This window comes from Idiotropiscis lumnitzeri, chromosome 7 (genome assembly GCF_059441095.1).
Source record: "Idiotropiscis lumnitzeri isolate Australia: NSW breed Sydney's pygmy pipehorse chromosome 7, RoL_Ilum_1.0, whole genome shotgun sequence".
NCBI lineage: Eukaryota > Metazoa > Chordata > Actinopteri > Syngnathiformes > Syngnathidae > Idiotropiscis > Idiotropiscis lumnitzeri.
Window position 1 is genome coordinate 11,531,412 of NC_142397.1, and position 25,318 is coordinate 11,556,729.

Genomic DNA, 25,318 nt, shown 5'->3' on the forward strand with positions numbered 1-25,318 from the left:
AATATCATTAGATATTAATTAAAATCAATTTTTTTAAAAAGGTATTATTATTATGACGATGATGATTATTATTATTGTTATTATTATAAATATTGTACAAGTACTGTGAAAATATGTTAAACTTGGACAATTACACTAAACTCTTTATATTTCGACATGCTAAGATGCAGCAATCAGGTAGCTTTGTGATGACGTGGTTCGCATGTCTGCCTCACAGTTCTGATTTCGCGGGTTCAAATGTAACACAATTGCATCAAAGTTAGAGATACAGTGTTGGCCCAAGGTGAAACTTCAACAATTGATACAATGACATAACATTTTAACTGCAACTTTCAAGCCACATATAAGTGACGCGTACTGCTCAGTGCTCACAACAACACCAGAAAAATACAATCTTGCAAGAAAGACAGATTGTAGACCCTAAGAAATTGTGAGTCACTTCAAGGGATTTTGTGACTGTTTATATTCTTTCACAAGTCTGAGAATATTGTCCTTGCCAAGTATGAAATCATTATTGGTTTATTTCTGAGCAGAAATAGTCTCTGCGATCGAAAGGGCGCCATGCTACAGCCTTGACACTATGCTCAAGTCGAAGGTAATGATTGGCAGCATGCTCTGCCTTGTGGTTGCCATGAGTGCATGTGAAGCTGCTTATCACCACAGATGGCATGTGACAAGTCGCAGGCAAATTTGAAGATCAGCATGTGACGAGGACAGGCTTGATTATAAGCATGTGTCTTTGTCGTTATTGCCTTTTACTTGCAGTCACTTCTTCACTTTTTATGGGGCAGTGGGGTGCTTTTTCATGCGTACTGTTTAAGCCTTCAATGTGATTTTTGTGAGAATGCATGATATTTTGCGGGGAATTAAATATAATAAATCTAGGCTGTCCTCATTGTTTTCTTGCTTAGGATGATGAAACAGTCAAACATTTCCCACCATCCTGTAATCTCCCATTTGTAAACATTTTTAGGAATGAGTTGTATTTGTATCAGTCAATATTTTTTGTCGGTGCTCGAGAGTTCAAATCCAACCAGCCGCTATCATAAACTGGTACATTTTATACAGCATTTGTGGTTCTCAGCCAAGTCTTGACATATTTCACAAGAGCCCACCATAAACCCTCCTACGGTGCTCAAACGTCAGCCCAAGCATCAAACTGTGCTGTATTATCACTGTTCACATAATGGCAACACTGTAATTCCGTTGGGGCGCTCACACTCACTATACAGTTTAACGTCAGTCATGTGCTTGAATTTGCATCTTCCCCTGAAATTCCAATTTCACTTCTAGAGCATGTGACTGCTGACTACTACGATTACATTGTTATTTTACTAAACCGTGCGCCATACCATATAGGGTGACTTGAGAGCAAATAAAAAGAGCCATTTCATGTAAAAGAATATTAAGGTGACGGATTGCTGTCGTCAATCTACAGATCTCATCCCAAAAGACAACCTTTGGATGGAGCTGAAGCTGCAAGTTTCTAAGTGACAGCCAACAAACATGAGAAAATATTTTGCAACTTCTCTAATCTGTTTTTGATTGATATTCTTTAAAATGAATAAACAACCATAAAAATTTTATTTTTTTTTGTGAGTGAGCAAAGTCAGATGTTCAGCAGCAAATACTTGCTTCCCCCACTATATTTTTTTTGTCTGCAATGTGTTAAAGTGTAGGGGGTTCATTGCACATATATGCTGCTTCATCGTGAGGAGTGTCTGCAGTTTGTGGTGCTCCTCCCACGGTATCTGTGTTAAAACAAGAGTCTATTTCTATAAAGACAAAGTGACCACGTATACCGTCCGAATAAATTGGAATTCAAAGCACAGTTTACTTTGAATTCCATTTTTACTCAATAGTTGTTTACCAAACTCATGAAGACCTGAATAGCTCCCTGTTATAAATAATGCAGCTTTACAACCCCTCTGTGCTTTTAAAACAGCCAACAGCATGTTAATCCATAATGCGCTTTATGATTATGAGTGAGAAGATTAAATCATATTTGTAATAAAAAAATAAATAAATAAAAAAGATTGTTCTAGTTCAGAACGTGTAATCACATTCATATTCTACCAGCACCAACCAGTTAAAACATTCTGGCGTGCGCAATCAATCATGCCTTTGCAAAGATGATAATGCTCCATTTGGCCTGACACACTGAGATGTATTGATTGAACAATAAACAGATTGTGGTTGTAGTTTGAAGCGGTCTATAACTGCACTCCATCCTATACTGAAAGGTCTCTCTAATATGTTGACGATCTTACATCACTACATGAGTTATCAGTTACATCCTTCAATTTCCCATACTGCTTGTCCTCATCAGGGTCACCGGTGAGCTGACTTTGGACGAGATTGCAGGGACGGGTAAAAGCCGCTCCGGGGTGACCGAGCTTCTCAGAAACCCTGCGGAGGAAACTCATTTCGGCCGTTCGTATTCGGGGTCTATTTCTTTCAGTTATCACACACAGCCCGTGAGTATTGATGACGACAGGAACGTATATCGACAAGTAAATTGAGAGCTTTGCCTTTCGGCTCAGCTCCCTCTTCACCACGATGGACCGAGACAGAGTCCACCTGTCAATCATGCGCTGCATTATCTCCTCACTCATGAATAAGACCCTGAGATACTTGAACTCCTCCACCAGGGGTAGGAGTGGGCACTCCACACTTTTCCAATTGAGGACCATAGTCTCAAATTTGGAGGTGCTGATTTTCATCCCAACCGCTTCACACTCGGCTGCGAACTGCTCCAGTGAGAGTTGGACTTGGTACACCAAACTCCCGAAACACCTCCCACATTGTTCTACCAGTGCGACACGGTAGAACACCTTCTTCTTGTCCAGAAAACACTTGAATATGGTTGGGCGAACTACCATGTTATTCATAAAAATTGTCGTCCCCCAGCCCCAGTCAAAAAAGCATCCGAGCATGACGCCGCCACGGGAGCGATGCTAACGGCAGAGGTTTATTCAAACATCATTTGCCAGCTAATTTGCTCTTCAAATCCACTTGCCCAATTCAAGTATGCACACTTTGGTGTAAGAGGGATTGTGGTATTGCCCAACCTTTTTGTAATAGTATGCCCCAGTAGCAGGTGGGAGACGCGGGTTACAGAGGGGGAAAACAATGTCCATTTTTCTTTTGTGTCAATAATCATTGGGGGTCTGTGTACCGTACTTTGTTTGGTCCCTCACCTGGGACCTGTTTACCATGGGTGACCCAGCCAGGGGCATAAAGCTCCAGGCAACTTGGCTCCATTGGGACATACAAACAGCCTACGAACAGCAAATAAATTAATGTCAGGCAAAACTGTGCACTCGTGCGTGCTACTAGTGCAACTTATAAATGACGACATCATAAAATTCAACTTATTAATATTATACTACTAGACAAATCGGTGCACTGGTAGTAAATAAACCCTAAACTTAAGGATATTGAATACATTCTCGAGCCCCTTTCCACACACAAGCACGCACGCGGGCTCCGTTTGGACACAATTGCATGAGTCAACAGTAGAAAAGAGGAGGAGAGACGCTGACAGATCACCTCTTATAGCAAAAAGCCGGTGTGGTTGTGAATCAAGTCAGTCGGCAAGCTTCGTCTGGAGCTAACCAGAGAGTAGTTTGCCTCTCTCTCTCTCTCTCGCGTCTCTGTCTCTCTCCCTCCTCCTACAGACCGAGGGCAGAAAGGCGAAAGCGGAGCGCTCATTCCACCACACAGCAGTCCTCCATGGCTATGTGCAACGGAGACAGCAAGGTCGGTGGAGCCGGTATCAACAGCAGCCGTCGTCGCTGCTGTTCTTATAACATAAATAGCTCTCGTTTCGTGGATTAACGCCTTTCCCTTTCACTACGGCCTGTGTTTATTTGCGTGGAAAGTTGGGAGAGCGTTTGTTAACATTAACCACCGGAGGTGTTCGGCGTCCCGTGCCTGTTGCCGCTTTACGTAAACATGTCCCTTCGGATCGCTAAAGCCCTGGGTCGTCTCTTTACTGAGGTTAAACACACATGGGGATTTGACAACGCTGTCCACTCATGCCTTTTAGTTTGCCATAACGCTGGACCGTCACCAAATGAAGTCGCCGCGTGCGTTTAGCATAGCAACGCTAACTTAGCTCGGCTTCTTCCAGTACGTGCTACCATGCTAAATGCACATTACTGTTTATTTTTTACCATCCGCTTGGATGCAACACTGGCACAATTTGTTAGCATGAGCAGCTAAATTGATAAAATGTTACTTTTGCTATCGGGTATCTCAGGAAAAAGCATTGCCTCTCTTCTTTGATAGTGACACCAAACGTTTGGCTAGCTAATTTATTTCTTTCACTACTCTCAGGGACAAACTTGGAGTAGCGTCTTGTCTTGACAGTTTGCTAATATCGTTTGCGGGTTTGATAGAGATAAATACCTCAACATTGCCTTAATATTATTATTAATTAGTGTATCCCCGTGCATGTGTGGTATTTCTTAACGTTATTAGTGGTGGTGTTTTGAGGGGCACTTTATTGATGTGAGTGAACCCAGCGTAGTATAAACCACGTGGGTTCATGTTTCTTCTCCGTTGTCGCTCATGTCAATTTTCATAACTGTGATTTATACAGCCAAATACCTGTGTATTTTTCAGGATAACCGACCCGCGCATCTAATCGGTAGTTATCTGGCAAAAGCTGTGTTTTTCCAAACATTTCTGTCTGGAGACTCAAATTAGAAGCGGTCGCTCCCCGTGACACACTTACTGAAATGCATCGACCATTGTCATAAGATTGACATATCAAGCTTTTTATTTTTTTTAATTTTATTAAATGAACTCATACATAGCCGCCATTTTGAGTAAATATCCTGACCTTTAGATGCACTGTATTATCAATAGTTCTTTAATTTGTTAGAATTATGCACATTTGTGCTTTGTATTTTAACTCTGTTTTGGGGGGTGAAAGTGTTTCTGAGATAAATTTACCTGCATCTGAAGGAAAAAGAACTGTGCTAAATGCAGTATAGGCTGGGCAATTTTTGAAGGAATTTATTTGGTGAATGGGTATCTTTAGCTCAACGATTCAAAAGTAGGAGTAATACATTAGACATTGTGTTGAGAGATTTTAAATTCTGAAAATCTGAATGGATTTGACTCTAAATGAATTATTCCCATTCTCAATACATGTATCAGGAAGTTCCAAGATATATTTGTGATACACTCTCTCTCTCTCTCATTTAAATTGCATGTGATTCTCTTGATAGGATGAATAGTTTCAGCATGTTTATTAAGAGCTTGTCAGTCACATGCCATTGATAAAGGCAAGCTTAACTAAATGGAATTACACTGGTAAGGGTAGAAGTAGAAAGTGGATCTTACCAATAATTAAGACTTGTATTTCATGGACAAATGTGACTCTTGGCCACAGATTGCCAGCGTGGAGCAGAATGGATCATGTGAGGGAGCCGTGGCCATCCTGGATGCTGGCGCCCAGTATGGCAAGGTCATTGACAGACGTGTGCGAGAGCTGTGTGTGCGCTCAGAGATCCTCCCATTAGAGACACCGGCCTTCGCTATTAGAGAACAAGGTTACAGGTGAATATGAAACATTTTGCTTAATTTTCCTCACAGGATTACTTCTGTATGCCTGTCTGTCTATTGTATTTACTGTATCTTGTATCTTTCACTTTAATGCGATGGGTGGCTGTACAGAGGAGCATCTAAGATTTTGAATTGTTCCCTATAATAATGAATATTCTCTTAGGGTTTAACAATTGTCTTTATCAAAATCGTTATTTTTCAGGCCATATTTTGAATAGCATTAAACAACAGATGAGTGCAAAAACAAGATATTCTCCTCAGTTTTTAATTTGAGAGCAAATCTTATTCTTTTTTTTTATTGTGGGTCTGCTTATTTCAAACCTCCAATTTGTATGCTCATGGTTTTCTTGTCTTGTTGAGCCTGGTTCATGTTTTGGAGTATATCATTCAAAAGCCTCAGCACGCTGCTTTTGGGGTTCAACTGTAATTCTGTTGCTCTGCCTGTTTGTTTGTACTAATGTGCTTTTTCTTTTAGGGCAATCATCATTTCAGGGGGCCCTGCTTCTGTGTATGCAGAGGATGCACCATGGTTTGACCCTACGATATTCACCATAGGAAAGCCTGTCCTGGGGATTTGCTATGGAATGCAGGTACAATGCCGTTCACGTCTTTTGTTAGGCTCTTATGATCCCCTTTACCTATCAGGCAGTGGTTCGTCAAAACGTTTTACGCCATGTATCATCTAGCAAATACTTAGGTAACCAGTTATCACCATCATGACCAACATTAAGTTTGAGTTGAATTGAATTGGTGCAGCACATGGACAACTGGTTAGCACAATGACCTCCCTGTTCAGCACTGCAGGATTTGATAACGGCTCTGCTCTTCCTGTGTGGGGTGTACATGTTCTCCCCTTGCCTGACACCCCAAATTACCCCTAGGTATGTTTGTGTGCGCGGATGTTTTTTTCTTTGTGTGCCCTGCGATTGGCTGGCAACCAGTTCAGGGTGTAACACGCCTACTGTCTGAAGATAGCTGGGATAAACTCCAGCATACCTGCGACCCTTGTGTGGAGAAGCGGCTTACATAAAGGATGGATGGATTAATTGAATTTAATGCTATGCTCCTATTTAGAAAAGTTATGCAAAAAAAAAAAAAAACTTTGTAAATAATTGTAATGATTCAGTTAAAATGTATTCCTATTTTTTGTATGTATTCATACAAAATACACAAGTGTTTAAAACATTTTTCTCAAATGAAATACAAATGTATTCAACTTAAAAGTTAAATACAACTCAACTGTACTCAGGCGGTGATTGTTTCACATTCCACCAGAGGGAACCTGCATACAACATACCGCACAGAGAATCACAATCCAAAGGCATTTATTTTATCGAACAAACGAGATGTTCTATGTATTCACTCTGAGTATCTGAGGCGCTTTCCTAGCTGCTGTTCTGCTCTCATGGCTCAGCTGGGATTTCATCATCTTGCTTCAAGGGCACATTGAGACTAACTGAGGGAGATAAAAGCATCATTAGCTCTCTTTTCCCAGGCAGCTTGTAGGTCGAAGCCGTCAGATCTCGGTTCTTAAGCATATTTCTCCATACTGTACTGTATGCCGTTGTCGCAGCAAACTAAAATCAATTCTGTTAACATTTTCTTCTATTTCATTTCTAGATGATGAATAAAGTTTTTGGTGGAACAGTTCACAAAAAATGTGTAAGAGAAGATGGGGTGTTCAGTATTGGAGTGGACAACACCTGCTCACTCTTCAGGTAGTCTTTCTTCCCTTTTTCCCGTAGTTTTGTAACCAGTTAGTGGTAGGGTAGTGCAGGAGGCGTCAAATATTTCTTTCAATTGCCGAATAAGCTCCATATTGACATTCTTAACCTTTTTAACTTAACATGACAATACACATTCTGACAATATAAGTGAAAAAACATGCTTTCATATATATAATTCCCATTTATTGTTAAATAAAACCCAGGCTAAGCGATTGAAGCGAAACTGCTGGAACTTAGTTATTTTTATTTATTGGGATGCCATTTTCTTTTTTCGTCGTAAAGTTGTTTTTAGAAAAAGCTTTGTACAAAGAAATGTAATATTAATATAAAAGTCGTAGAATTGGAAGAAGTACTCCTTGGCGTCTCAACAGTGGCGTGAACGTGCAGTGTGAAAATACCTTTAGGCCAGATGTAGACAACTCAGGTACTCGAGGGCCAGTATCCTGGAGGCCTTCCCCTGCTTTAGACTGACACATTTCATTAAAAGTTGACAATTTGACATCATTTGTGTTTATCTAATCAGAGGCCTTCAGAAGGAGGAGGTGGTTCTGCTGACCCACGGAGACAGTGTGGATAAAGTGGCTGATGGCTTTAAAGTGGTGGCTCAATCAGGAAACATCATTGCTGGTGACCGTGAAAGGCTTACTAAATCCAAATTTGATGTCATTTTTAGAAATACTACTTGTTTCAATTGGCAAAGACAATGTTACAAAAAAGGCAAATATTACGTTGTTGTGCTTTGTGAAAATATGTTAGTACATATTTTGCTAACAGCCTCTGCATTTACCAGGTATTGCCAATGAGCAGAAGAAGCTATACGGAACTCAGTTTCACCCCGAGGTCGACTTGACAGAACATGGTATGGAGATGCTTCGCAACTTCCTCTTTGAGATTGCCGGATGCACGAGTAACTTCACTGTCCAGAACCGCCAGCAGGCCTGCATCAGTGACATCACAGAAAAAGTCGGCAAGTCCAAAGTGTTGGTGAGTGTAACATTGTAACAATGAGATTTTTCTGTTCAGAAATTGGTAATAAAATAAAATAAAAGGCAAAAATCCATCCGAGAGCTTGGCTGGTGCGTCCTTGCGCATGTGTGTGCGCGTGGGGAAGCCACTTGGGAAGTAGTGACCGCATCAGTCGAGGCAATTAAACACTCAAATGAAACCGTTCTGTCTGAAAAGAGCCCGTCGACTTCCTAAGTGCCTTTTTAAACTAGGCTTCATCTCAGGGGAATGTGAAGGAGAGGAGAGTGGCTAATAACGTTTTATTTAAATGGTAACCCAACGATTCAGACGTAGTATGTCACTACAGATTCTGTCATCTTAATAAATGTAATATTAAATTCACAGATTGTGCCACATTAAATATTTTTTATTTATTTATTTTTTTTACATTAAAAAAAAGTGGACATTGGTTGCACACATTGAAATCACATTTCACCAACATGACTATTCTACAAAATAAAATCATATTCATGTTTGTGTAACAGGATTTTATTGTGCGCAATCAATGTCCATCCTTTAAAAATAATGTATACTCAATAGACTTTTTCAGCGTATGTGTTTCAGCCATTTTTTATTTATTTTTTTGCTTGAACCCGAGGTAGTTACTGCACATAGTTTGGTCTTAACCACGTTATTTGGTGTTTGTGTTTTAAGGCAGGGATTCCCAACCATTGTGCCCCGCTGGCACATTAGCGATCAGTGCTGCGAGAAAATATCCAATTTCATTAAATCATCCGAAAATGATTTACTTACTGCAAAGAATGTGTCATTATCTCTCTATGCTAGCAACATATTGACAAGCAGAAAAATTACATGCTGATGCACAAGATGACAGAAGGTATAATTAACTTGTGTATCCACTTGTTGCCATTCTTGTAACAGAGTAAGTCATGGTAGTTCTCATTTTGTGACAATTTTTCGGAGGGTGATGTGCCATGACAGTTGTGTGTAAAATATAACCTTTGGCTCACTAAACTGTCAAACATTGTCTTCAAAAGGGACACACTGTTTGTTATTCCCAGTAATGACTTGATTGCTTCAGGTGCTGTTGAGCGGCGGCGTCGACTCAACTGTGTGCACGGCCCTCCTCAACAAAGCTTTGAACCAGGACCAAGTGATTGCAGTTCACATTGACAATGGCTTCATGAGGAAGAGAGAGAGCCAGAGTGTAGAGGAGGCCCTCACCAAATTAGGCATCAAACTCAAAGGTGGGTGTGGTCTTGATGATGGAATGTGTTTGTTATCAATGTCTAATCACGACTGTGTGGCCTTTGCATAAACACATTCTACTTTTTGGTTTTCCGCCTTTGACTCTGCTGAAATGTTCAGTGGTGAATGCCTCACACACTTTCTACAATGGGACAACAACACTTCCCATCTCGGAGGAGGACAGGACACCCCGGAAACGGATTAGCAAGACCTTGAATATGACCACCAACCCAGAAGAGAAAAGGAAAATAATTGGAGATACATTTGTCAAGGTAGGTAAACGTCTCCAAATTACTCCACTTTCATCTCAACATTGTCAATCTAATTTACACAATTGTCTTTATTATTTTTGACTTTTTGCATTTACTTTTAATTTGTTTGATACTTGGATGACATTTTCTGAATTGTGTTGTTTTTTTAGGTGGCAAACGAGGTGATAGGAGAGATGAACCTAAAGCCAGAAGAGGTTCTCTTAGCTCAGGGAACCCTGAGACCCGATCTCATTGAAAGCGCCTCTCATCTTGCCAGCGGCAAGGCAGAGGTCATCAAGACACACCACAATGACACAGAGCTTATCCGCAAACTGAGAGATGAGGTACTTCTGTGGAAGAAATGATTTATTTATAATTCAATGTCTGTGTTGTTACTAGCAGAAAGTGATGCAGGCACCTTGCGCCGTGGGGACTTTGACAATTCATAACCAGTGCTCTGTTGACCCTGAAAAACCTAAGCATTTATTTTTGTTTAAATGCTGATTGTGATGGTTTGTGATTCTCCAGGGAAAAGTTATCGAACCGTTGAAAGATTTCCATAAAGATGAGGTTCGAGCACTCGGGAGAGAATTGGGCTTGCCAGAGGAGATAGTCTCGCGACACCCTTTCCCTGGCAAGTCCATAAACACGCACGCACGCACACACACGAATATGTATGTATGATTTCATTGGTTGTCCATGTATGTATACGGGGTTCTGACATAGTTTTTGAGGAACGGCATGCAATTAAACACCTTAACCACATTTATTCCATTTGATTCATATTCATGGTCTAGTGTTTTTCATACAAATCTTTACGGTAATAATGACTTAACTTCATCGTAAACCGAGGACGCCATGTACATGAGAGTTGTATGAACAAACGAGTCATAAAATGACTGTTGGTTTTTCTGATTTATTTGCTAGGCTATCATATTCTCTTTCCTTCACACAGGTCCTGGCCTGTCAATCAGAGTTATTTGTGCAGAGGAGCCATACATCTGCAAAGACTTTGCTGAAACCAACAACATCCTCAAAATTGTCACAGACTTTTCTGCTAGCGTCAAAAAGGTCAGTGTTGGTCCAAAACATTTTCCCTCCGTGACCGAATGGAAATAGAATGGCAAAAAAAATGAAATATTTGCCTGCTTATTTCTGTGTAAACCTGTTGAGCCCAATGATAGTTTTCAAGGATCTTCTGTCTCTCTCATCTCCAGCCACATGCCTTGCTGCAGAGAGTCAAGTCGTGCATATCAGACGAGGAGGAAGAGAAACTCATGCAGATCACCAGCCTTCATTCACTTAATGCCTTCCTGCTGCCCATCAAAACTGTTGGCGTCCAGGTGATCACTTTGTCATTTGTTTGGGCATATACGGATCCTTTGTAGTTAAGTTTGGACCCGCTCATCGTCCCTTGTTTATCATGTAGTTGCTAAGCAGCAGACATAAACACCTCCTCCACACACACACAGAGTTCCTCTGATGTTTATATATTTTGTTCCCTCCCAACATCTGGCAGACTTGGAGACGTGCTATTCATTTTTTGTATATCTGAAGAGGTGAAAATTGTATTAAAATGTTACAACTTGGTCAAAAACTTAACCCTGTTCTTAAAAGTGACATTTAGCATTGCTGAAAGTGCCATTCTATGGTCTGCCACTTTTTCGGGGCGTGTTTTTCCTTTTATTTCCTGTTTTTCACTCGAGTTTTAATTTTAGCCTAAACCTCAGAAGTGTGGTCGAGACAGTAGACAAACATTGCGAAGTTTAACTCCTCTGTCCTCTTTTTGTGTACACATGCCAGGGGGTGATTCCCCGTCGCCACCCCTTCCTCCTCCTCTTTTTATGGTGAAAGTTTTAATTTGTTCTTGTTTATTCACTAAATAAGAGAAATTCTCTTACAGGGAGATTGCCGCTCTTACAGTTATGTGTGTGGCGTCACAAGCAAAGAATCACCTCACTGGGAATCACTCATGTTCCTGGCCAGACTCATCCCTCGCATGTGCCACAGCATCAATAGGTAACGCACAGTATAAATTTCTTTTTTGATTAGCTCTTTATGATGAGTGCTGCATTCATACCTACACCATGTTATTTTTTTGAATAGATTTTTTTTTTATTATGATTATTATTATTACTCCCTCCCCCTTTTCAGAGTTGTCTATGTATTTGGGTCCCATGTGAAGGAGCCACCAATAGACATCACTCCAACTTTCCTAACCACAGGCGTTCTGGGCACCCTCAGACAGGCTGACTTTGTCGCCCATTCTATCCTCAGAGAGTCTGGTGAGTGTCTGTGGTTTAAATAGTGGTTTGAATCTGGGAGAAATATATTTTGACATACTGTGCTTGACACAAGTCATTCAAGAAACTAGGCCTGTAAAATGAATCAAAATGTAATTTGGTTTGGATTTTGACTTCTAACGATCGTACAAACATAAAGAAAAACGACTCATGTGCTGAATGACGTTACGTGTGCAAATTTCCGAGGTTGTGAAAGCACCGTGGATGCACCGTGTTGCTTGTGTGTTGCCAAGTGTGTGACGTGCATGTGGTTTTGCTTTTCCAGGGTGTGCTTTAAGGTGTTCAATGACATCCTAGTTGCTAAAGTAAATGTAAAATCCCTTTGACATGCTAAATCAATCAAAATAAACATTATTTTTTTCCATAATCACCGAACCCTATAAGGTCCTATTTGAAGTAGTCAGGTATGTGCAGTACCTACCTAAAGAATGTGTGGGGAGACGCACAGGTTTGCTTTTGATGAGCCACGTAACTTGACTTGCTGCATATTTGCGTCCTCAAGGGGAATGTCTCATAGCTACACAGGCAAACAAGTAACCTGAGAAAATGTTCCACTCATATTCGCTTTGTTATTTCGGGTTGTTATTTTACATAATGGCTGACCAGCAATGATTTCATACCGTATTTATGTGATGCCTGTCAAAGACCTTCAACCAACTCTTGTAGTCATCCATCATCCTTATCCTGGTGTCGTTAGCAGAGTTTTACATTAAATCACGGTTATTCAACATATGTTGGAAGTGCAGACAAGTGGGACAATTGATAATCTTGGTGAATAATAGGCCTCGGGATATTTCTGGACGTCAGAATGTGGGTGACTGCTGCTGACCTGAACTAAAATTCATTTTTTGTTATTTCTTCCTTTCGTGAAAAAGACATTCCATTCCACCCCGAAGGGGGAAACAAATCAAGTCATTTTTTCAGTTGCTCCGCAATGGTCAAATAAACTAGTTTTGTTTAATACGTTGGTTTTGCTTACGAGTGGTGCCATCGCAGAAGATTCCAATACTTGAAGGGACCTTGTTTCTTGTCATAACTGTTAAAACCGGCACTTCTCATTTCAGGATACTCTGGGAAGATCAGCCAGATGCCGGTCATCCTGACCCCCCTGCACTTTGATCGTGACCCGCTGCAAAAACAACCATCCTGCCGACGCTCTGTCGTCGTCCGCACGTTTATTACCAGTGACTTCATGACTGGCATCCCTGCCACGCCGGGGAACCAAATCCCAGAGGAGGTATGACAAGTTCAGCCTTCCAAACAAGATGTAAAATAGCATGGATGTAACAGTAAATAGCAGCGTTTTGGGGGTTTATATTTCATAACGAGCATAGAGTTGAGCATGCGTTTTTTTTTTTCCCATGTTAATGGTATTGGTGCAGGCTTTTCAAAATGCATATCTGGTGTCATAGCAACATCTTTTTCCTCCAGGTGGTGCTAAAGATGGTCAACGAGATCAGAAAGATCCCAGGCATCTCCAGAGTCATGTATGACCTGACCTCCAAGCCACCTGGCACCACAGAGTGGGAATAAATTATATAAAAAAAAAAAAAAACATAACATGGCAGTGATAGGAGACAGATGCATATACACACACGCACACGCTCAGTGCACAAAAGTTAGAGAAGGCTGGTGAACTCATCCCCAAGCTATCATCTTCTCTGTGCACCCCTTCCCCCCCTTTTTCGTCAACATTCCCACAGAAGACAGACCAGGCTGTAATAGCCGCCCCTTGTCTTAATAATTTTGGCGATATGGATCGATGATAATCTTTTTTCTTTTTTTTTAATCCCATGTTCAAAAATTGGTTAAAAAAAGCTAACAGTTACCCTCTGTTGTGAATCAACCATCACAATGGAGTGACAAGATGCTGTGACCATTTTAGACCGTAGACTGGTGGTAAATCACGGGCTGAATTCCGAATACTCGTCGTTGTGAGAAGAGCTGAACTAGGGTTTGTTCATTCACCTGCACCTCCCCATAGGTCAAAGTTGTAACTGTAATGGGTCTGAATATGTTCAGCTGCTTTTTTTCACCATCTTCCTGTATACTGTGCTATAAGGCCGGTTGGCTGTCTGAAGTGGAGTTGAAGAGACAACCTAATGTGTGTGACCATTTAACATTTACAATTAACATTTTGTAAGCCTCTGTTTTGCCAAATGTAGATGTTGTCCATGGCGCCTCCTGGTGGTCTTGACGAACAACTGTTGTCATGAATATCATGGTTCGCGTGAAGCTTGAGGACGTCAAACTCATGGGTAACTTTGTCTGGGCCTGTTGTTTCTCCTTCTCTAATGTGACCTTTTCTGGACCCTGATATTTCCAGAATATAGTATAACACTTTCTCATTATGTTGCAATATGTATGCTTTTTTTTAACAATAATTACTGAACTAGTACATAATCATTTGTAAATTGTGGTTGTCTTTTGTTGCTGCTCTTGTGTTGAACGAGAGCGCGTCTTTGCACATTTGTTCCTTTTCGAACATAAAGCCTTCAAGCTTTATCAACAGAACCCAGTCAGTGGGAGGGGTGGCCGTATGAAATGCTTCACTGCGTTGTGCGTTACCTGCTCCATTTTAAACGTTCAGTGTTTTTCTACTCTAAATTGACAGCAGTACTTAAATCTTGCCATCTAAATGTCACACCTGGCTCAGGTTTAACTGAGTTGTAACAAAAACACACGGTCAAGCAGTTTGTGACTACTTTCAATGGAAATGTTACCCTAAAGCAAATGGTTTGACGATATTTGAAGTGGTTTTTTTCCCCCTCTGTCTCTTATCTGCCTTTTAATGTATATTTTTTTTTGTCATATGCTTTCATGGAAAATAAGTGGCTTGATTATCTTAAACATAATTTTGTAGTTGAATTAAATTGCAATATCCACATGATTAAGTTATGCAATTGTATGTCTGGGGGTTATATTTTGTCATCTTGCTCATTTTTTCTTAGTAACGTGCCTCAAACCAAGTCACTGCATGCAGTTTCAACAATAATGAAATTTATACAGAAACTGAGCTTTAATAAAGATCTCCATGTTGAAACCTCTCATCTCAGCCTCCTCGTCTGTTGCCTACTGTCGTTTGAATGCATGAAACATTGGTAGTGCTCGGGCTCAGGCTGAGGTCTGAGGGATGTGTTTGTGAGCGTTGGTGGTGAGTGTGTTCCTAACAGGTGTGTCTTTTCCCCTGCTGACTGAGCAACAAGACCAGACTAGTTGTGTCAGCCGGCACAACACGCAATCAAACTCTGGGGACACTGGTTGATTTTGCCACAGTATCTTGGCTCTGATGTTGTGTAGAGACTTCTCGTTACCACATGCGGCCAATTAACTTCGAACATGCAGCCTTATGTGCGGCTCACTTGGGTGTTGCCTGGTGTGTCTTACCCTGCTTGAGTGGCTAAAAAATATTAGATTAATGCAATAGTCAGTGTGGATGGTTGTGTTCTTAATATATTTCATTTTTGTTAATGCAGTACATTTTTCATTACACGTGTGAAAGATCTACTATCCCAACCCAACAACAACGGTTTTGAAGCAAACGACAAAGTACCACATACTATACATTTTTTGTCAGTGCAAAGGGCTCTCACGTCCCCAAAAAATATCAATCAAGGATTCAACTCAACATACCAATGTCAAGTGTAAGAACACATTTAGTTTTTTTTCTTCAAAAATCAACTCACTCAAAATATTAATAACTTGTATAAGTTATAGTATAAATAATAAACAGTGTTTGCCCTGCATATCATTCCAAATCCGCAAAGAAAGATCTGGCCTCCCCTCGTAGTATAGGCTTTATAAGACCCACTGTATCATTGGAAGCCATCTAGTGGTGATTGGTGATATTACAACTTAAAACTATAGTCGACCCCTGCACATTCGCAGTTGCGGATTTCTTTTTTCAATATTTTTAATATTTTGGATTTTTTCCTGGATATTTTGTGGAAAACATATATTTAGTGTTTATCAGTGTTTTGGGGGGAATTGTTAAAAAAAAGGTAATTGTTATAATTTCTTTTATTAATAATGGGGCCACTCAGAGTGTGGTCAAGGGCTCCCAGTTGTCCATTCCTGAATTACAGGGACTCAACAGTACCTGGGCATGAACCCAAAAATTGTCCACAAGCGAGAACAATAATCTGAAAAAAGTACAACTACTGTATACTGTATTACTTTTCCTCTATGTACTAAGTTGAATTGAATCTCCAGCTACCACCTGTCACTTCTCCCATGAGGACCCAGGAAACACCTGATGCACCTCGCTGCTTCCTTCGATTTCCTTACACAGCAAAGCTCTTCTGACTCTCTTCTGCCTCGCCTAAGCATGGAACCCTGCAGCTTTTTGCTTGGATTAAGTATCTTTTCCCACTTTTACGCCTCTGTTTCCACAGAGGCCGCATGCAAGCTGAAGGCCAAGTTCAACCTGAGTGGTTACAAGGATGTGGAGAAGAAGAAGGTCATCATTGGCGGGATGTTTCCTGTCCACATGAGCGTTGCTTCCAGTGCTGGCAACACCTCACGGTTGCCTGTGACCTCGGGGTGTGAAGGGTGAGTCAAGTTTTACGTGTTTTCATGACAGTTCAGTCTATTTTAAGATACTGTGCGTTGGGTTGGATGGATGATTTTTTTCCCCAGGTCAAATTCTTTCATTTGTATCATTGTTCTAACTGAAACATTCAAATTGTTCCAAGCTTTTCAATTATTCCTGAGACATAACAGGGCAGCACCTCAGGGACCAATTAGCCCGACTAGCTAACTGTTTGTTATTATGCGCTCAGTGGGCAGTGCAGCTGTAGTCAGAAAGTATGTGAAGTTGCCTCAAGTGGCATGTTTTAGAATATAAACTCTGCAAGAATGAAATTAAATAATTAGAAAATCTAATTTGACTAATCAGCATTGTATTATTATGAGTTTCAAGGACCAAATAGAGTGTTTAAGCAAGCAGACCATTCACCATCGTTCCTGTCGATTAGCTAACCAGCAACAAGATAAAAAATTCATTTACAACCTGCCACTTGACTCGTGCTGTCGAAACAGAGCTTTTCATATCTGTAATAGTGTTTTACTATGATGTCATATATGACAGCATAAATTGCTCACGCAAAAACTCTGCGTCTAGAAACGGTGTTTGTTGGCAGCAAAGTGGTAAGTGGTTGGCACGTCTGCCTCACAGTTCTGCAGTTAAGCGTTCCAATCTCAACTCCGACCTACCTGTCTATTTTAAATTTTCTCCTGGTGCTTGTGTGGGTTTTGGTTGAGAGTGAATGTTAGGCGGCATAGTGATCTAGTGGTTAGCAGGAGGAAACATTTCCAGGTTTAAATACTTGTATGATAAGGTATTTTTCTTTGCATGCTCTCCCTGCGTTTTTGTGGTTTGACTTCATCCCACAATAAATAAAAAAAAAACAAAAAACAGTGATCGTCGTGTTTGATAAAGTCCTAACAGGCAATGAAGTCAAACCTATCGAAACATGATTCAAGCTTCATCATCCCGTCACACTCTAGAATGAATTATCGCACCTTCCGCTGGACGCAGACCATGTTGTTTGCCATCAACGAAATAAACAACAATGATGAGCTTCTGCCGAACACCGACCTGGGCTACGTCATCTATGACTCCTGTTTCACCATCTCCAAGGCCGTGGAGGGCACCCTCACATATTTGACCGGCCAAGACGAGGCAGTGCCCAATTTCCGCTGTGGCACGGGGGCTCCTCTTGCTGCTCTTGTGGGGGCGGGGGGCTCTGATCTGTCCATCGCCACTGCCAGGATTCTGGGACTCTACCATTTTCCACAGGTATATAATAAATATATGATAATAAAATGTAATACCAAATGTAGAAAAAAAAGTCTATTGTTGGATGATTTGATTTGTTTGACTAAATATTCATTCAACTATTCTTTAGGTCAGCTACTCCTCAACCTGCTCAGCTCTGAACAACAAGTTCCAGTTCCCAACCTTCCTGAGGACCATTCCCAACGACATACATCAGTCAACCGCAATGGCCCAGCTGGTGCTGCGCTTCGGCTGGACCTGGGTCGGAACCGTAGCTGCAGACGATGACTACGGCAAGTACGGCATCAAAGACTTCAAAGAGCAGGTCGAAGAGGCTGGCGTCTGTATCTCCTTTTCCGAAACTCTGCCTAAGGTATGCATTTGTGGTTTGGTTCACATTTGCTTTGTGTTTCATTTGTCTCGCTTAGTATGTGTGTGTGTGTGTTTAAAAAATTAAATCTATATTTCTTCTTGAAATTTCAGGTAAATTCCCCTGAAGAGATCCAGCGAATTGTCCAAACCATTATTGAGTCCACGGCCAAGATCATTGTAGTCTTTTCATCAGATGTAGACTTCAGTCCTCTGGTGCTTGAGCTGATCCGGCAAAATGTGACCAACCGCACTTGGATTGCAAGTGAGGCCTGGGTCACGTCGGCTCTCATCAACCAACCTGGAGTAAGACCCAATATTTATCAAATTCTTATCACTCTATTTTGTGAACTCAACTATTTGTGCCCAGGTGAGTTCTGTGCTTGGTGGCACCATCGGCTTTGGGGTGAAGAGGGCCAACATTCCTGGTCTTCAGCGACATTTACTGGACCTGGACCCTTATGCCGACTCTCTCACTGAGGAATTTTGGGAGACGGTCAGTGTCATAGATTGACTGACAACAAACTTATTTTTATTTTTTAGCTATCTGTACTTAGTTGAGTATGAATTCTTCTGAGCATTACTTACTTTTATTCCCCATATTTGAACACATACTCGTCCGGGGTTCAAGTCCCTAATAAGGTGAAAGTAATAAAAATCTTACTTTAAAGATTACTAAGGTTGATACTCCAAAACTACGACTCTTGTCTACAAGCGTGCAACATTAACACCACTACGTGATGCTCCTTACTTTGACATTAATAATTACCGATTATAATTTCTTTTGAACATGACACAACATACAAAAAGAGGCAAATAGAGGGTTTTTTATTTATTTTTTCAATATCTTAGGGACTTATAAGGCGGCGCACAAACTCAGGTATCATTAACAATAATGATGAATGAAGATGTTGCTCGTTCCATGGCCTTTAAGAGAATATTATTTTGACATTGGCTGCTCCAAGATTACTGATTAATGTGTTGTATCTCACACTGGCCTAAAATTAGCACTCTTTTGGCATTTCTGTGCGTAATCTGAAAAAAAATACCAACATTATTTTTGCATTGTGTCAAGTAATAAACTAAAAAAAAAATATATATATATATATATATATATATATATGCATATACTTATATACTTTTATACTTTAAAAAATTTCATTCTGTACTTTTTTTTACTCTTAATTAAGTAAATGATTTGAAATCAGTGGTATTTTGTACTTCTGCTTAAGTACAAATTTGGAGTACTTTGTCACATCTAATCTAAAGACGAACACTAACTGACTACTATGTGTGTCTTCCAGTTGTTCAACTGCACGTTAGATTATGGTAAAGCTCTAACAAAGGCCAAAGCGAGGGCCAAGACATTCAACGCCTCAACGTCCAAGGCAGCAGGGCTTGTCCTTGGCGGTTTATGTACCGGCAGTGAGTCCTTGGCTCAACTCAACAATACCTACTCTGACATCTCCCAGCTGCGAATCACCTACAGGTCACTACACATTCCTCCACTAGCACTAAACAATTAATGATCCAGTCTCCTTGCAAATTTAGATGTAATCCTTGCAGTTGTATTTGCAATTTTTTTCCCACAGTGTGTACAAAGCGGTGTACGCTGTTGCCCATGCTTTGCACAATCTGGAGCACTGCGAGGCCGGACAGGGGCCGTTTATTGACATCGGCTGTGCTGACATCAGCAAGTTTGAGCCATGGCAGGTATATGTGCTTTTCTGTGTGTTGTCAAGATGTGCTCTTTAGCTAACTGATGACCAGTCCAGTCCACCTCTCAAGCAACGTCAGCTTGGATTGGTTCATACTCCCCAGTGGTCCGAATGAGGTCAACCACTAACAGCACAAGGAAATAAAATAAGATATGACCATTCAGAATTACAAAAGGGGCAAATCAGTAGGGCTGACAAACCAGATCACCTCACAATATGTTCTTATCACATTTTGACAATAACAGTAATGTTATTGTGATTATGTAAGAATGAATATATTGGGGAAAAACATAACATAGTTAACATACAACTTACAGTTTACTCAAAATAATTTATCATTTTAATTGGAGCTGATCTCATTATTGGTACACATCACATTATTAACAACAAGAATATGCCTGATGGCATAATGAACATGGTACATTATTATTATTATTAATATTATGATTTTCCTCATGGTTTTCGCCATGTTAGTAAGAGAAGGCCACTTATGTGTGATTGGGATCTGCCGTTTGTTTGTAGCTGATGTACTACCTGAAGAATGTACGCTTCAAAGTGCCGCACACAGACGAGGAAGTCTACTTCACTGATGGCGATGTGGAGGGCTTTTACGATATCATCAACTGGGAAGTCGACAGTAACGGAGAAATATCTTACGTGACTGTCGGACACTACAATGGTTCTGTGGCCTCAGAGGAGAGGATGACCTTAATGAATGACTCCATTGTCTGGAACAATGAGGCATTCGAGGTCAGTAGCACATTGTTCAAATTACCCGCGGTCGCATTCAAATTATTTCAAAGTGGTCGGCCAGGAAATGACACATAAGTGCACCTGTTTTCTTCAGCCTCCTCGTTCAGTGTGCAGTGAGAACTGCAAGCCTGGCACCAGGAAAGGGATTCGACAAGGAGAGCCGGTCTGCTGCTTTGACTGCATCCCGTGTGCCGATGGCGAGATTAGCAACGTGACAAGTCTGTCTACCACTTTCTCTTTCTCCTAAAAATATAAAATACAGTGGAGATAAATGATTGCTTATTGCTGTCATTGACAGACGCCCGTGAGTGTGTCCTGTGTAGTGGTGATCACTGGTCCAATGGCGCTCATGATGCCTGCGTGCCAAAGATCATCGAGTTCCTGGCCTTTGGAGAGCCACTTGGGATCACTCTCATCGTCATCTCTGCCTTTGGAGCCCTTGTCACCATTGCTGTAGCGGTGAGAATCCGCAAGAAAACTTCCTACGACTGCGGAGCTGCAATAAAAGGACTGCTGATTTGTAGGTGGTGTTTGCTGTACATGTCGGCACTCCTCTGGCGAAAGCCAATGACGCTCTGCTGAGCTTCTCTCTGCTCTTCTCGCTGATGGTGACCTTCCTCTGCTCCATTGTCTTCCTGGGAGAGCCTCAACACTGGAGCTGCATGACCAGCCAAGTAGCTCTGGCTCTGGGCTTCGCACTGTGCCTTTCCTCCCTCTTGGGTAAGGCAAGATAAAACGTGTGTGTGCAGTTTTTGAGCCAATGCCAGCACTGTCTTCTGTGTGATAGATGATCTTTTCTCTATTACCTCCATCATTCTACCCAGGCAAGGCGGCATTACTGATGCTCAGAGCTCAGGCTATGAAAGTGACCCGTGCCAAGGCCAAGGCTGTTGCCAAAGCTGCCAAAGCTGCAGCTGAAGCAGCAGCCAACAGTGGCAGCCCAGACGTCATCGCAACCAACACAACAAACCTCAATGACGTCGCTGCCCGTGTCAAGCCTGACAGACTCACATTTGCGCACCAGAGGGCGATCGCTGCTGCAGCAACGTTGATCCAGGTAATAAACAAAAGCAAATGCTTTATTCCAATTGATCTCAGAATGTGAATAATATTGACTGCGATCCATCAGATCTTTGTCATTTTGGTTTCCATATTGGCCTGCTCACATACATTTACCCGACAAACCGCCACATTGATCGGCTCAGACCTCGACCAAGACCATACAGTGTTTGACTGGATCGGTACCAAATTGCACACCTTGATATATACCTGTTAGTGAATTTGAATAAATTCTGCTATTGAGGTTTGCTTGCTGAGAAAAATAGCATATAGAATTTCACTCTGACAACTAACCCAATAAAAAGTGAGCCGTGATCGGGAATCATGTTTTAGCAAATGTGCTTATAGTTAAATCATTACTTAGACTTTTGATCCTGAATTGGCAGTCATATGGATTATATACAATAATATAAAATATGAATTATATTTTATTTATTTATTCATTCTGCAATTTTGACTAAACAACTTTGCATTCAGGCTTTAGCTTGTACCGTGTGGCTCATCCTCCTGCCGCCCTATCCCGTGAAGAACACGTCAGCTCAGAATATAAAGATCATTCTGGAGTGCAATGAAGGTTCTGTGGTCTTCATCTGTTGTATCTTTGCCTATGATATCCTACTGGCTCTGCTCACCTTCATTTTTGCCTTCCTGGCCCGAAAATTGGAAGATCACTTCAGGTGGGAGAGCTGTAAATTCTCTGGGAAAGTAACAAAACGGTAATTACAGTTTGGTTTCATGTTGTGTTCCAGTGAGGCCAAGTGTGTGACCTTTGGCATGCTGGTTTTCTTCATCGTGTGGATTTCCTTCGTCCCAGCTTACCTCAGCACTCGAGGCAAATTCATGGTGGCCGTGCAGATTTTTGCCATTTTGGCGTCCAGCTTTGGCCTGCTCACTTGCATCTTCTTGCCCAAGTGCTATATTCTCCTGCTCAAACCTGAACACAACACAGAGGAAATGATGAGACCACACGACAAACCACGCGATGGAACCTCAACTGGGACGTCGGCGTCGCTTGCGACCTCCGCCACTGAGGTCAACTCTACAATCGCATCAACCGCTATTGATGATTAGGTGACAGCTAATTGGATGTAGTTAGACATGGCAAGATTATTTTATATGTTACATAATACAATATTAAGCTCATTCATTGAATACGGGTGAAATGAACACTTATCAGACCAAAAATGCACTTGGCCAATTGAAGCAAATGTGGCTTAACTTCATCCCCAACTTGTGGCCCAAGACTTTGTTCGATAACGTTAATATTTGAAAATGTATTTTCGTTTTTAGCTACTTACACTCAAGGTATCACTACACAATATTGACTTATGTATATTATAAATAGAATCATATTTTGGACTTTGAGTGAGATGGTTTACAGTACGAAAACAAAATAGAGCTGTAATATCACATCATTTCATTATTATCATTTTATTACACAATAACTAGAAGTAAATGAAAGCAAGTAGAAACTCTTGATATAGATGTTAAACTTAATAAAGCAATAGTTTAAATATTAAACGAAGCACATTTTGAAGTGCCTCACAACAACACTTTTAATTTCCTGGGAAAGCATTGAGACGTCAAACTGCCTAGAATTTTACCAGCGAGACAATTAGAAGATGAGAAGAAATTAATTATGCTGTATTTAAGTAATCCATGGATGTCTCTAAAAAAAAACTAAAGAAACTTTTACACCTCAATACATATTTATTTTCCATTTTATTTTAATATCTTACCATTTCTGGACAAAGGACTCTATTATCACAGACAGCGCAGGTGCACTTGGGTGTAAAATCTGGCGCTGTATGCGAAAATAGGGCCCTAGGAGGTACCCTTAAAAATATTGTTTTGAAGTTCGGATGTGTTCATGTACTTTATACTCAGTGTTTATCACTGTGTGCCACTTCTACAGTACATTAGTACATTGACGTGTTCATGAGCACCTGCCTTTCCAGGAATCTGCAAAGCTGTGTGAATGTGCCCAATCAAAGTTGTCAGTGTGCACGGTAATAAATTCTGCTGCTGACAGAGCGCTGAAAGAATGTGTTTGGAATTTACTGCTCGTTGACAAGCTGGGGCAGCTGCTAAATCACGTTAAAAGGTGCACATATGCACCGCCATGGGTGTGCTGCGTGTGCCATTAACGTATTGCGCAACCACAGCGCCTACCAGACGTCTCTTAGGGGAATGCATTTAATAGGTAGGGAGAGCTTTACATGTACAATTGCAAATTTCAAGGCAAAAATATATAAACATCACACATGAGTATATATATATATATATATATATATATAGTCGCAGGCCCATTTGCCTGGGTTGTATCTTAAGAACAGCAGTACAGTTTTGGAACAAGACACAAATGAAGAAGGCTGCAGCTCAGGAACAGGACACAAGATGGAGGCAGCAGCTTTGGTACTGGACATACGGGTAGAAGCTGTAGTTCAGTAACAGGATACCGGGTTGTGTACTGTAGCTCAGGAACAGGACATGCGGCCTGAAACTACATCCCAGGCAACGGAACAAGACACAGGGACAACATCTGCATCCAAGCAAAAGGGAACAAGAGTGGAGTTGAGTTGAGTTTAAGCAAACAAAAAATGGGCCTTTATTTGGTTGCAATGTTAGATTGAGTGAGAATGCAATTTCGCATCTTCTTTGGTTCGTTTTGGGCCCTAAGTCCTCGATATGAAACAAGCATCATCAGCCCTTCCCTATTCGGTTTGTGTGTGTTGTACGTGTAGTGTAACTCTTGTGCTGCATAAAAGCTCAGAGCATGCATATGAATCTACAAAATGTGCCCTTGAAGGCTTTCTTTACTATTATATAATAGTACACGGCTTTTAAAAGAACAGTTTCTTCAAAGAGGATGTGTGTAAAAAACCCTCTAGGCTACGACTTGTAACGATAGAGCCGCACAGCTGCTGAATTTTGGCACCAATACATTGTTGGCATGTGTGTGTGTCAAACTGTTTAAAGTTTAAACTTTAAACTGTTCAAGGGAAACTAAACACACACACACACACACACGCATACACCCCGTCACACACACAAAATTGCAATCATTTGCTGTATGTGCCCCCACTATTCTAAACGTGGCATTCTGATGAATGTTGTGTTAGTGGGAAAAAAAATTAGCAGATGAATCCATCAATTTTTATCCATACCAGGGTGCCGCCATCCCTCAGGCTCACGTTGCAAACGTCGTGTGACCAAACCCCAAAATCAGGTGATCTGTTTTCACTACCTTTTACCTTTTTTTTTGTGGGTTATTGGAATAAGCTTAACATTTCAACTGACCATGTTTTATAAAAATATACATAAACAGCATCATGACAGTGTGTACATTCAGATCATGTCTGACACAAGAATGATCAAATATTCAGCTTTAATTTTACTGTAATTGTTGGCAACCCCAATATGTAAAAAAAATATTAGTGATGACGCATTGTAAAGTACAACCTTAAAAATAAATACGTAATCTTAAATGTAGACCTCTCTGTCAGTTAAATAAAACTCTACCTTCTTGTCTAATGGCATAAATATTTAATCTGCACTCTTGCGTTGG

General features: G+C 40.9%; 2 protein-coding genes across 3 annotated transcripts; both read left to right on the forward strand.

Moving 5' to 3' along the window:
- The first annotated feature begins 3,544 nt into the window (after window positions 1-3,544).
- gmps (guanosine monophosphate synthase) lies at window positions 3,545-15,122 on the forward strand. Of its 2 annotated transcripts, none has more exons than XM_088301219.1 (16): window positions 3,545-3,762; window positions 5,405-5,571; window positions 6,053-6,167; window positions 7,198-7,295; window positions 7,828-7,931; window positions 8,095-8,288; window positions 9,352-9,517; window positions 9,639-9,790; window positions 9,940-10,113; window positions 10,298-10,403; window positions 10,725-10,840; window positions 10,987-11,112; window positions 11,673-11,788; window positions 11,924-12,054; window positions 13,137-13,309; window positions 13,504-15,122. In XM_088301219.1, exons 1-16 carry the CDS (start codon window positions 3,736-3,738, stop codon window positions 13,603-13,605), a joined length of 2,067 nt encoding a protein of 688 aa, XP_088157345.1. In that variant the 5' UTR covers window positions 3,545-3,735; the 3' UTR covers window positions 13,606-15,122. The 2 variants fall into 2 exon arrangements, with proteins under 2 accessions (XP_088157345.1, XP_088157344.1); XM_088301218.1 differs by lacking the exon at window positions 3,545-3,762 and adding an exon at window positions 3,875-4,002.
- A 1,274-nt stretch (window positions 15,123-16,396) lies between these two features.
- On the forward strand, window positions 16,397-22,821 carry vmn2r1 (vomeronasal 2, receptor 1). The gene is made up of 14 exons (XM_088300557.1): window positions 16,397-16,623; window positions 17,581-17,872; window positions 17,982-18,224; window positions 18,335-18,526; window positions 18,591-18,716; window positions 19,525-19,709; window positions 19,813-19,933; window positions 20,461-20,688; window positions 20,786-20,909; window positions 20,990-21,150; window positions 21,216-21,411; window positions 21,516-21,748; window positions 22,228-22,427; window positions 22,500-22,821. Exons 1-14 carry the CDS (start codon window positions 16,400-16,402, stop codon window positions 22,819-22,821), a joined length of 2,847 nt encoding a protein of 948 aa, XP_088156683.1. The 5' UTR covers window positions 16,397-16,399.
- Window positions 22,822-25,318: the final 2,497 nt, after the last annotated feature.

What these genes read in the sequence shown, in the direction of transcription:
- gmps (XM_088301218.1), top strand. Translation starts at nt 3,958, where the DNA reads ATGTCCCTTCGGATCGCTAAAGCCCTGGGTCGTCTCTTTACTGAG. An exon ending in GGATTTGCTATGGAATGCAG is followed by an intron (nt 6,168 to 7,197) that starts GTACAATGCCGT and finishes TTTCATTTCTAG; the next exon opens with ATGATGAATAAAGTTTTTGG. An exon ending in TTCTATCCTCAGAGAGTCTG is followed by an intron (nt 12,055 to 13,136) that starts GTGAGTGTCTGT and finishes TTCTCATTTCAG; the next exon opens with GATACTCTGGGAAGATCAGC.
- vmn2r1 (XM_088300557.1), top strand. Translation starts at nt 16,400, where the DNA reads ATGGAACCCTGCAGCTTTTTGCTTGGATTAAGTATCTTTTCCCACTTT. An exon ending in TTTCCGAAACTCTGCCTAAG is followed by an intron (nt 18,225 to 18,334) that starts GTATGCATTTGT and finishes TTGAAATTTCAG; the next exon opens with GTAAATTCCCCTGAAGAGAT. An exon ending in TTGTCACCATTGCTGTAGCG is followed by an intron (nt 21,151 to 21,215) that starts GTGAGAATCCGC and finishes GCTGATTTGTAG; the next exon opens with GTGGTGTTTGCTGTACATGT.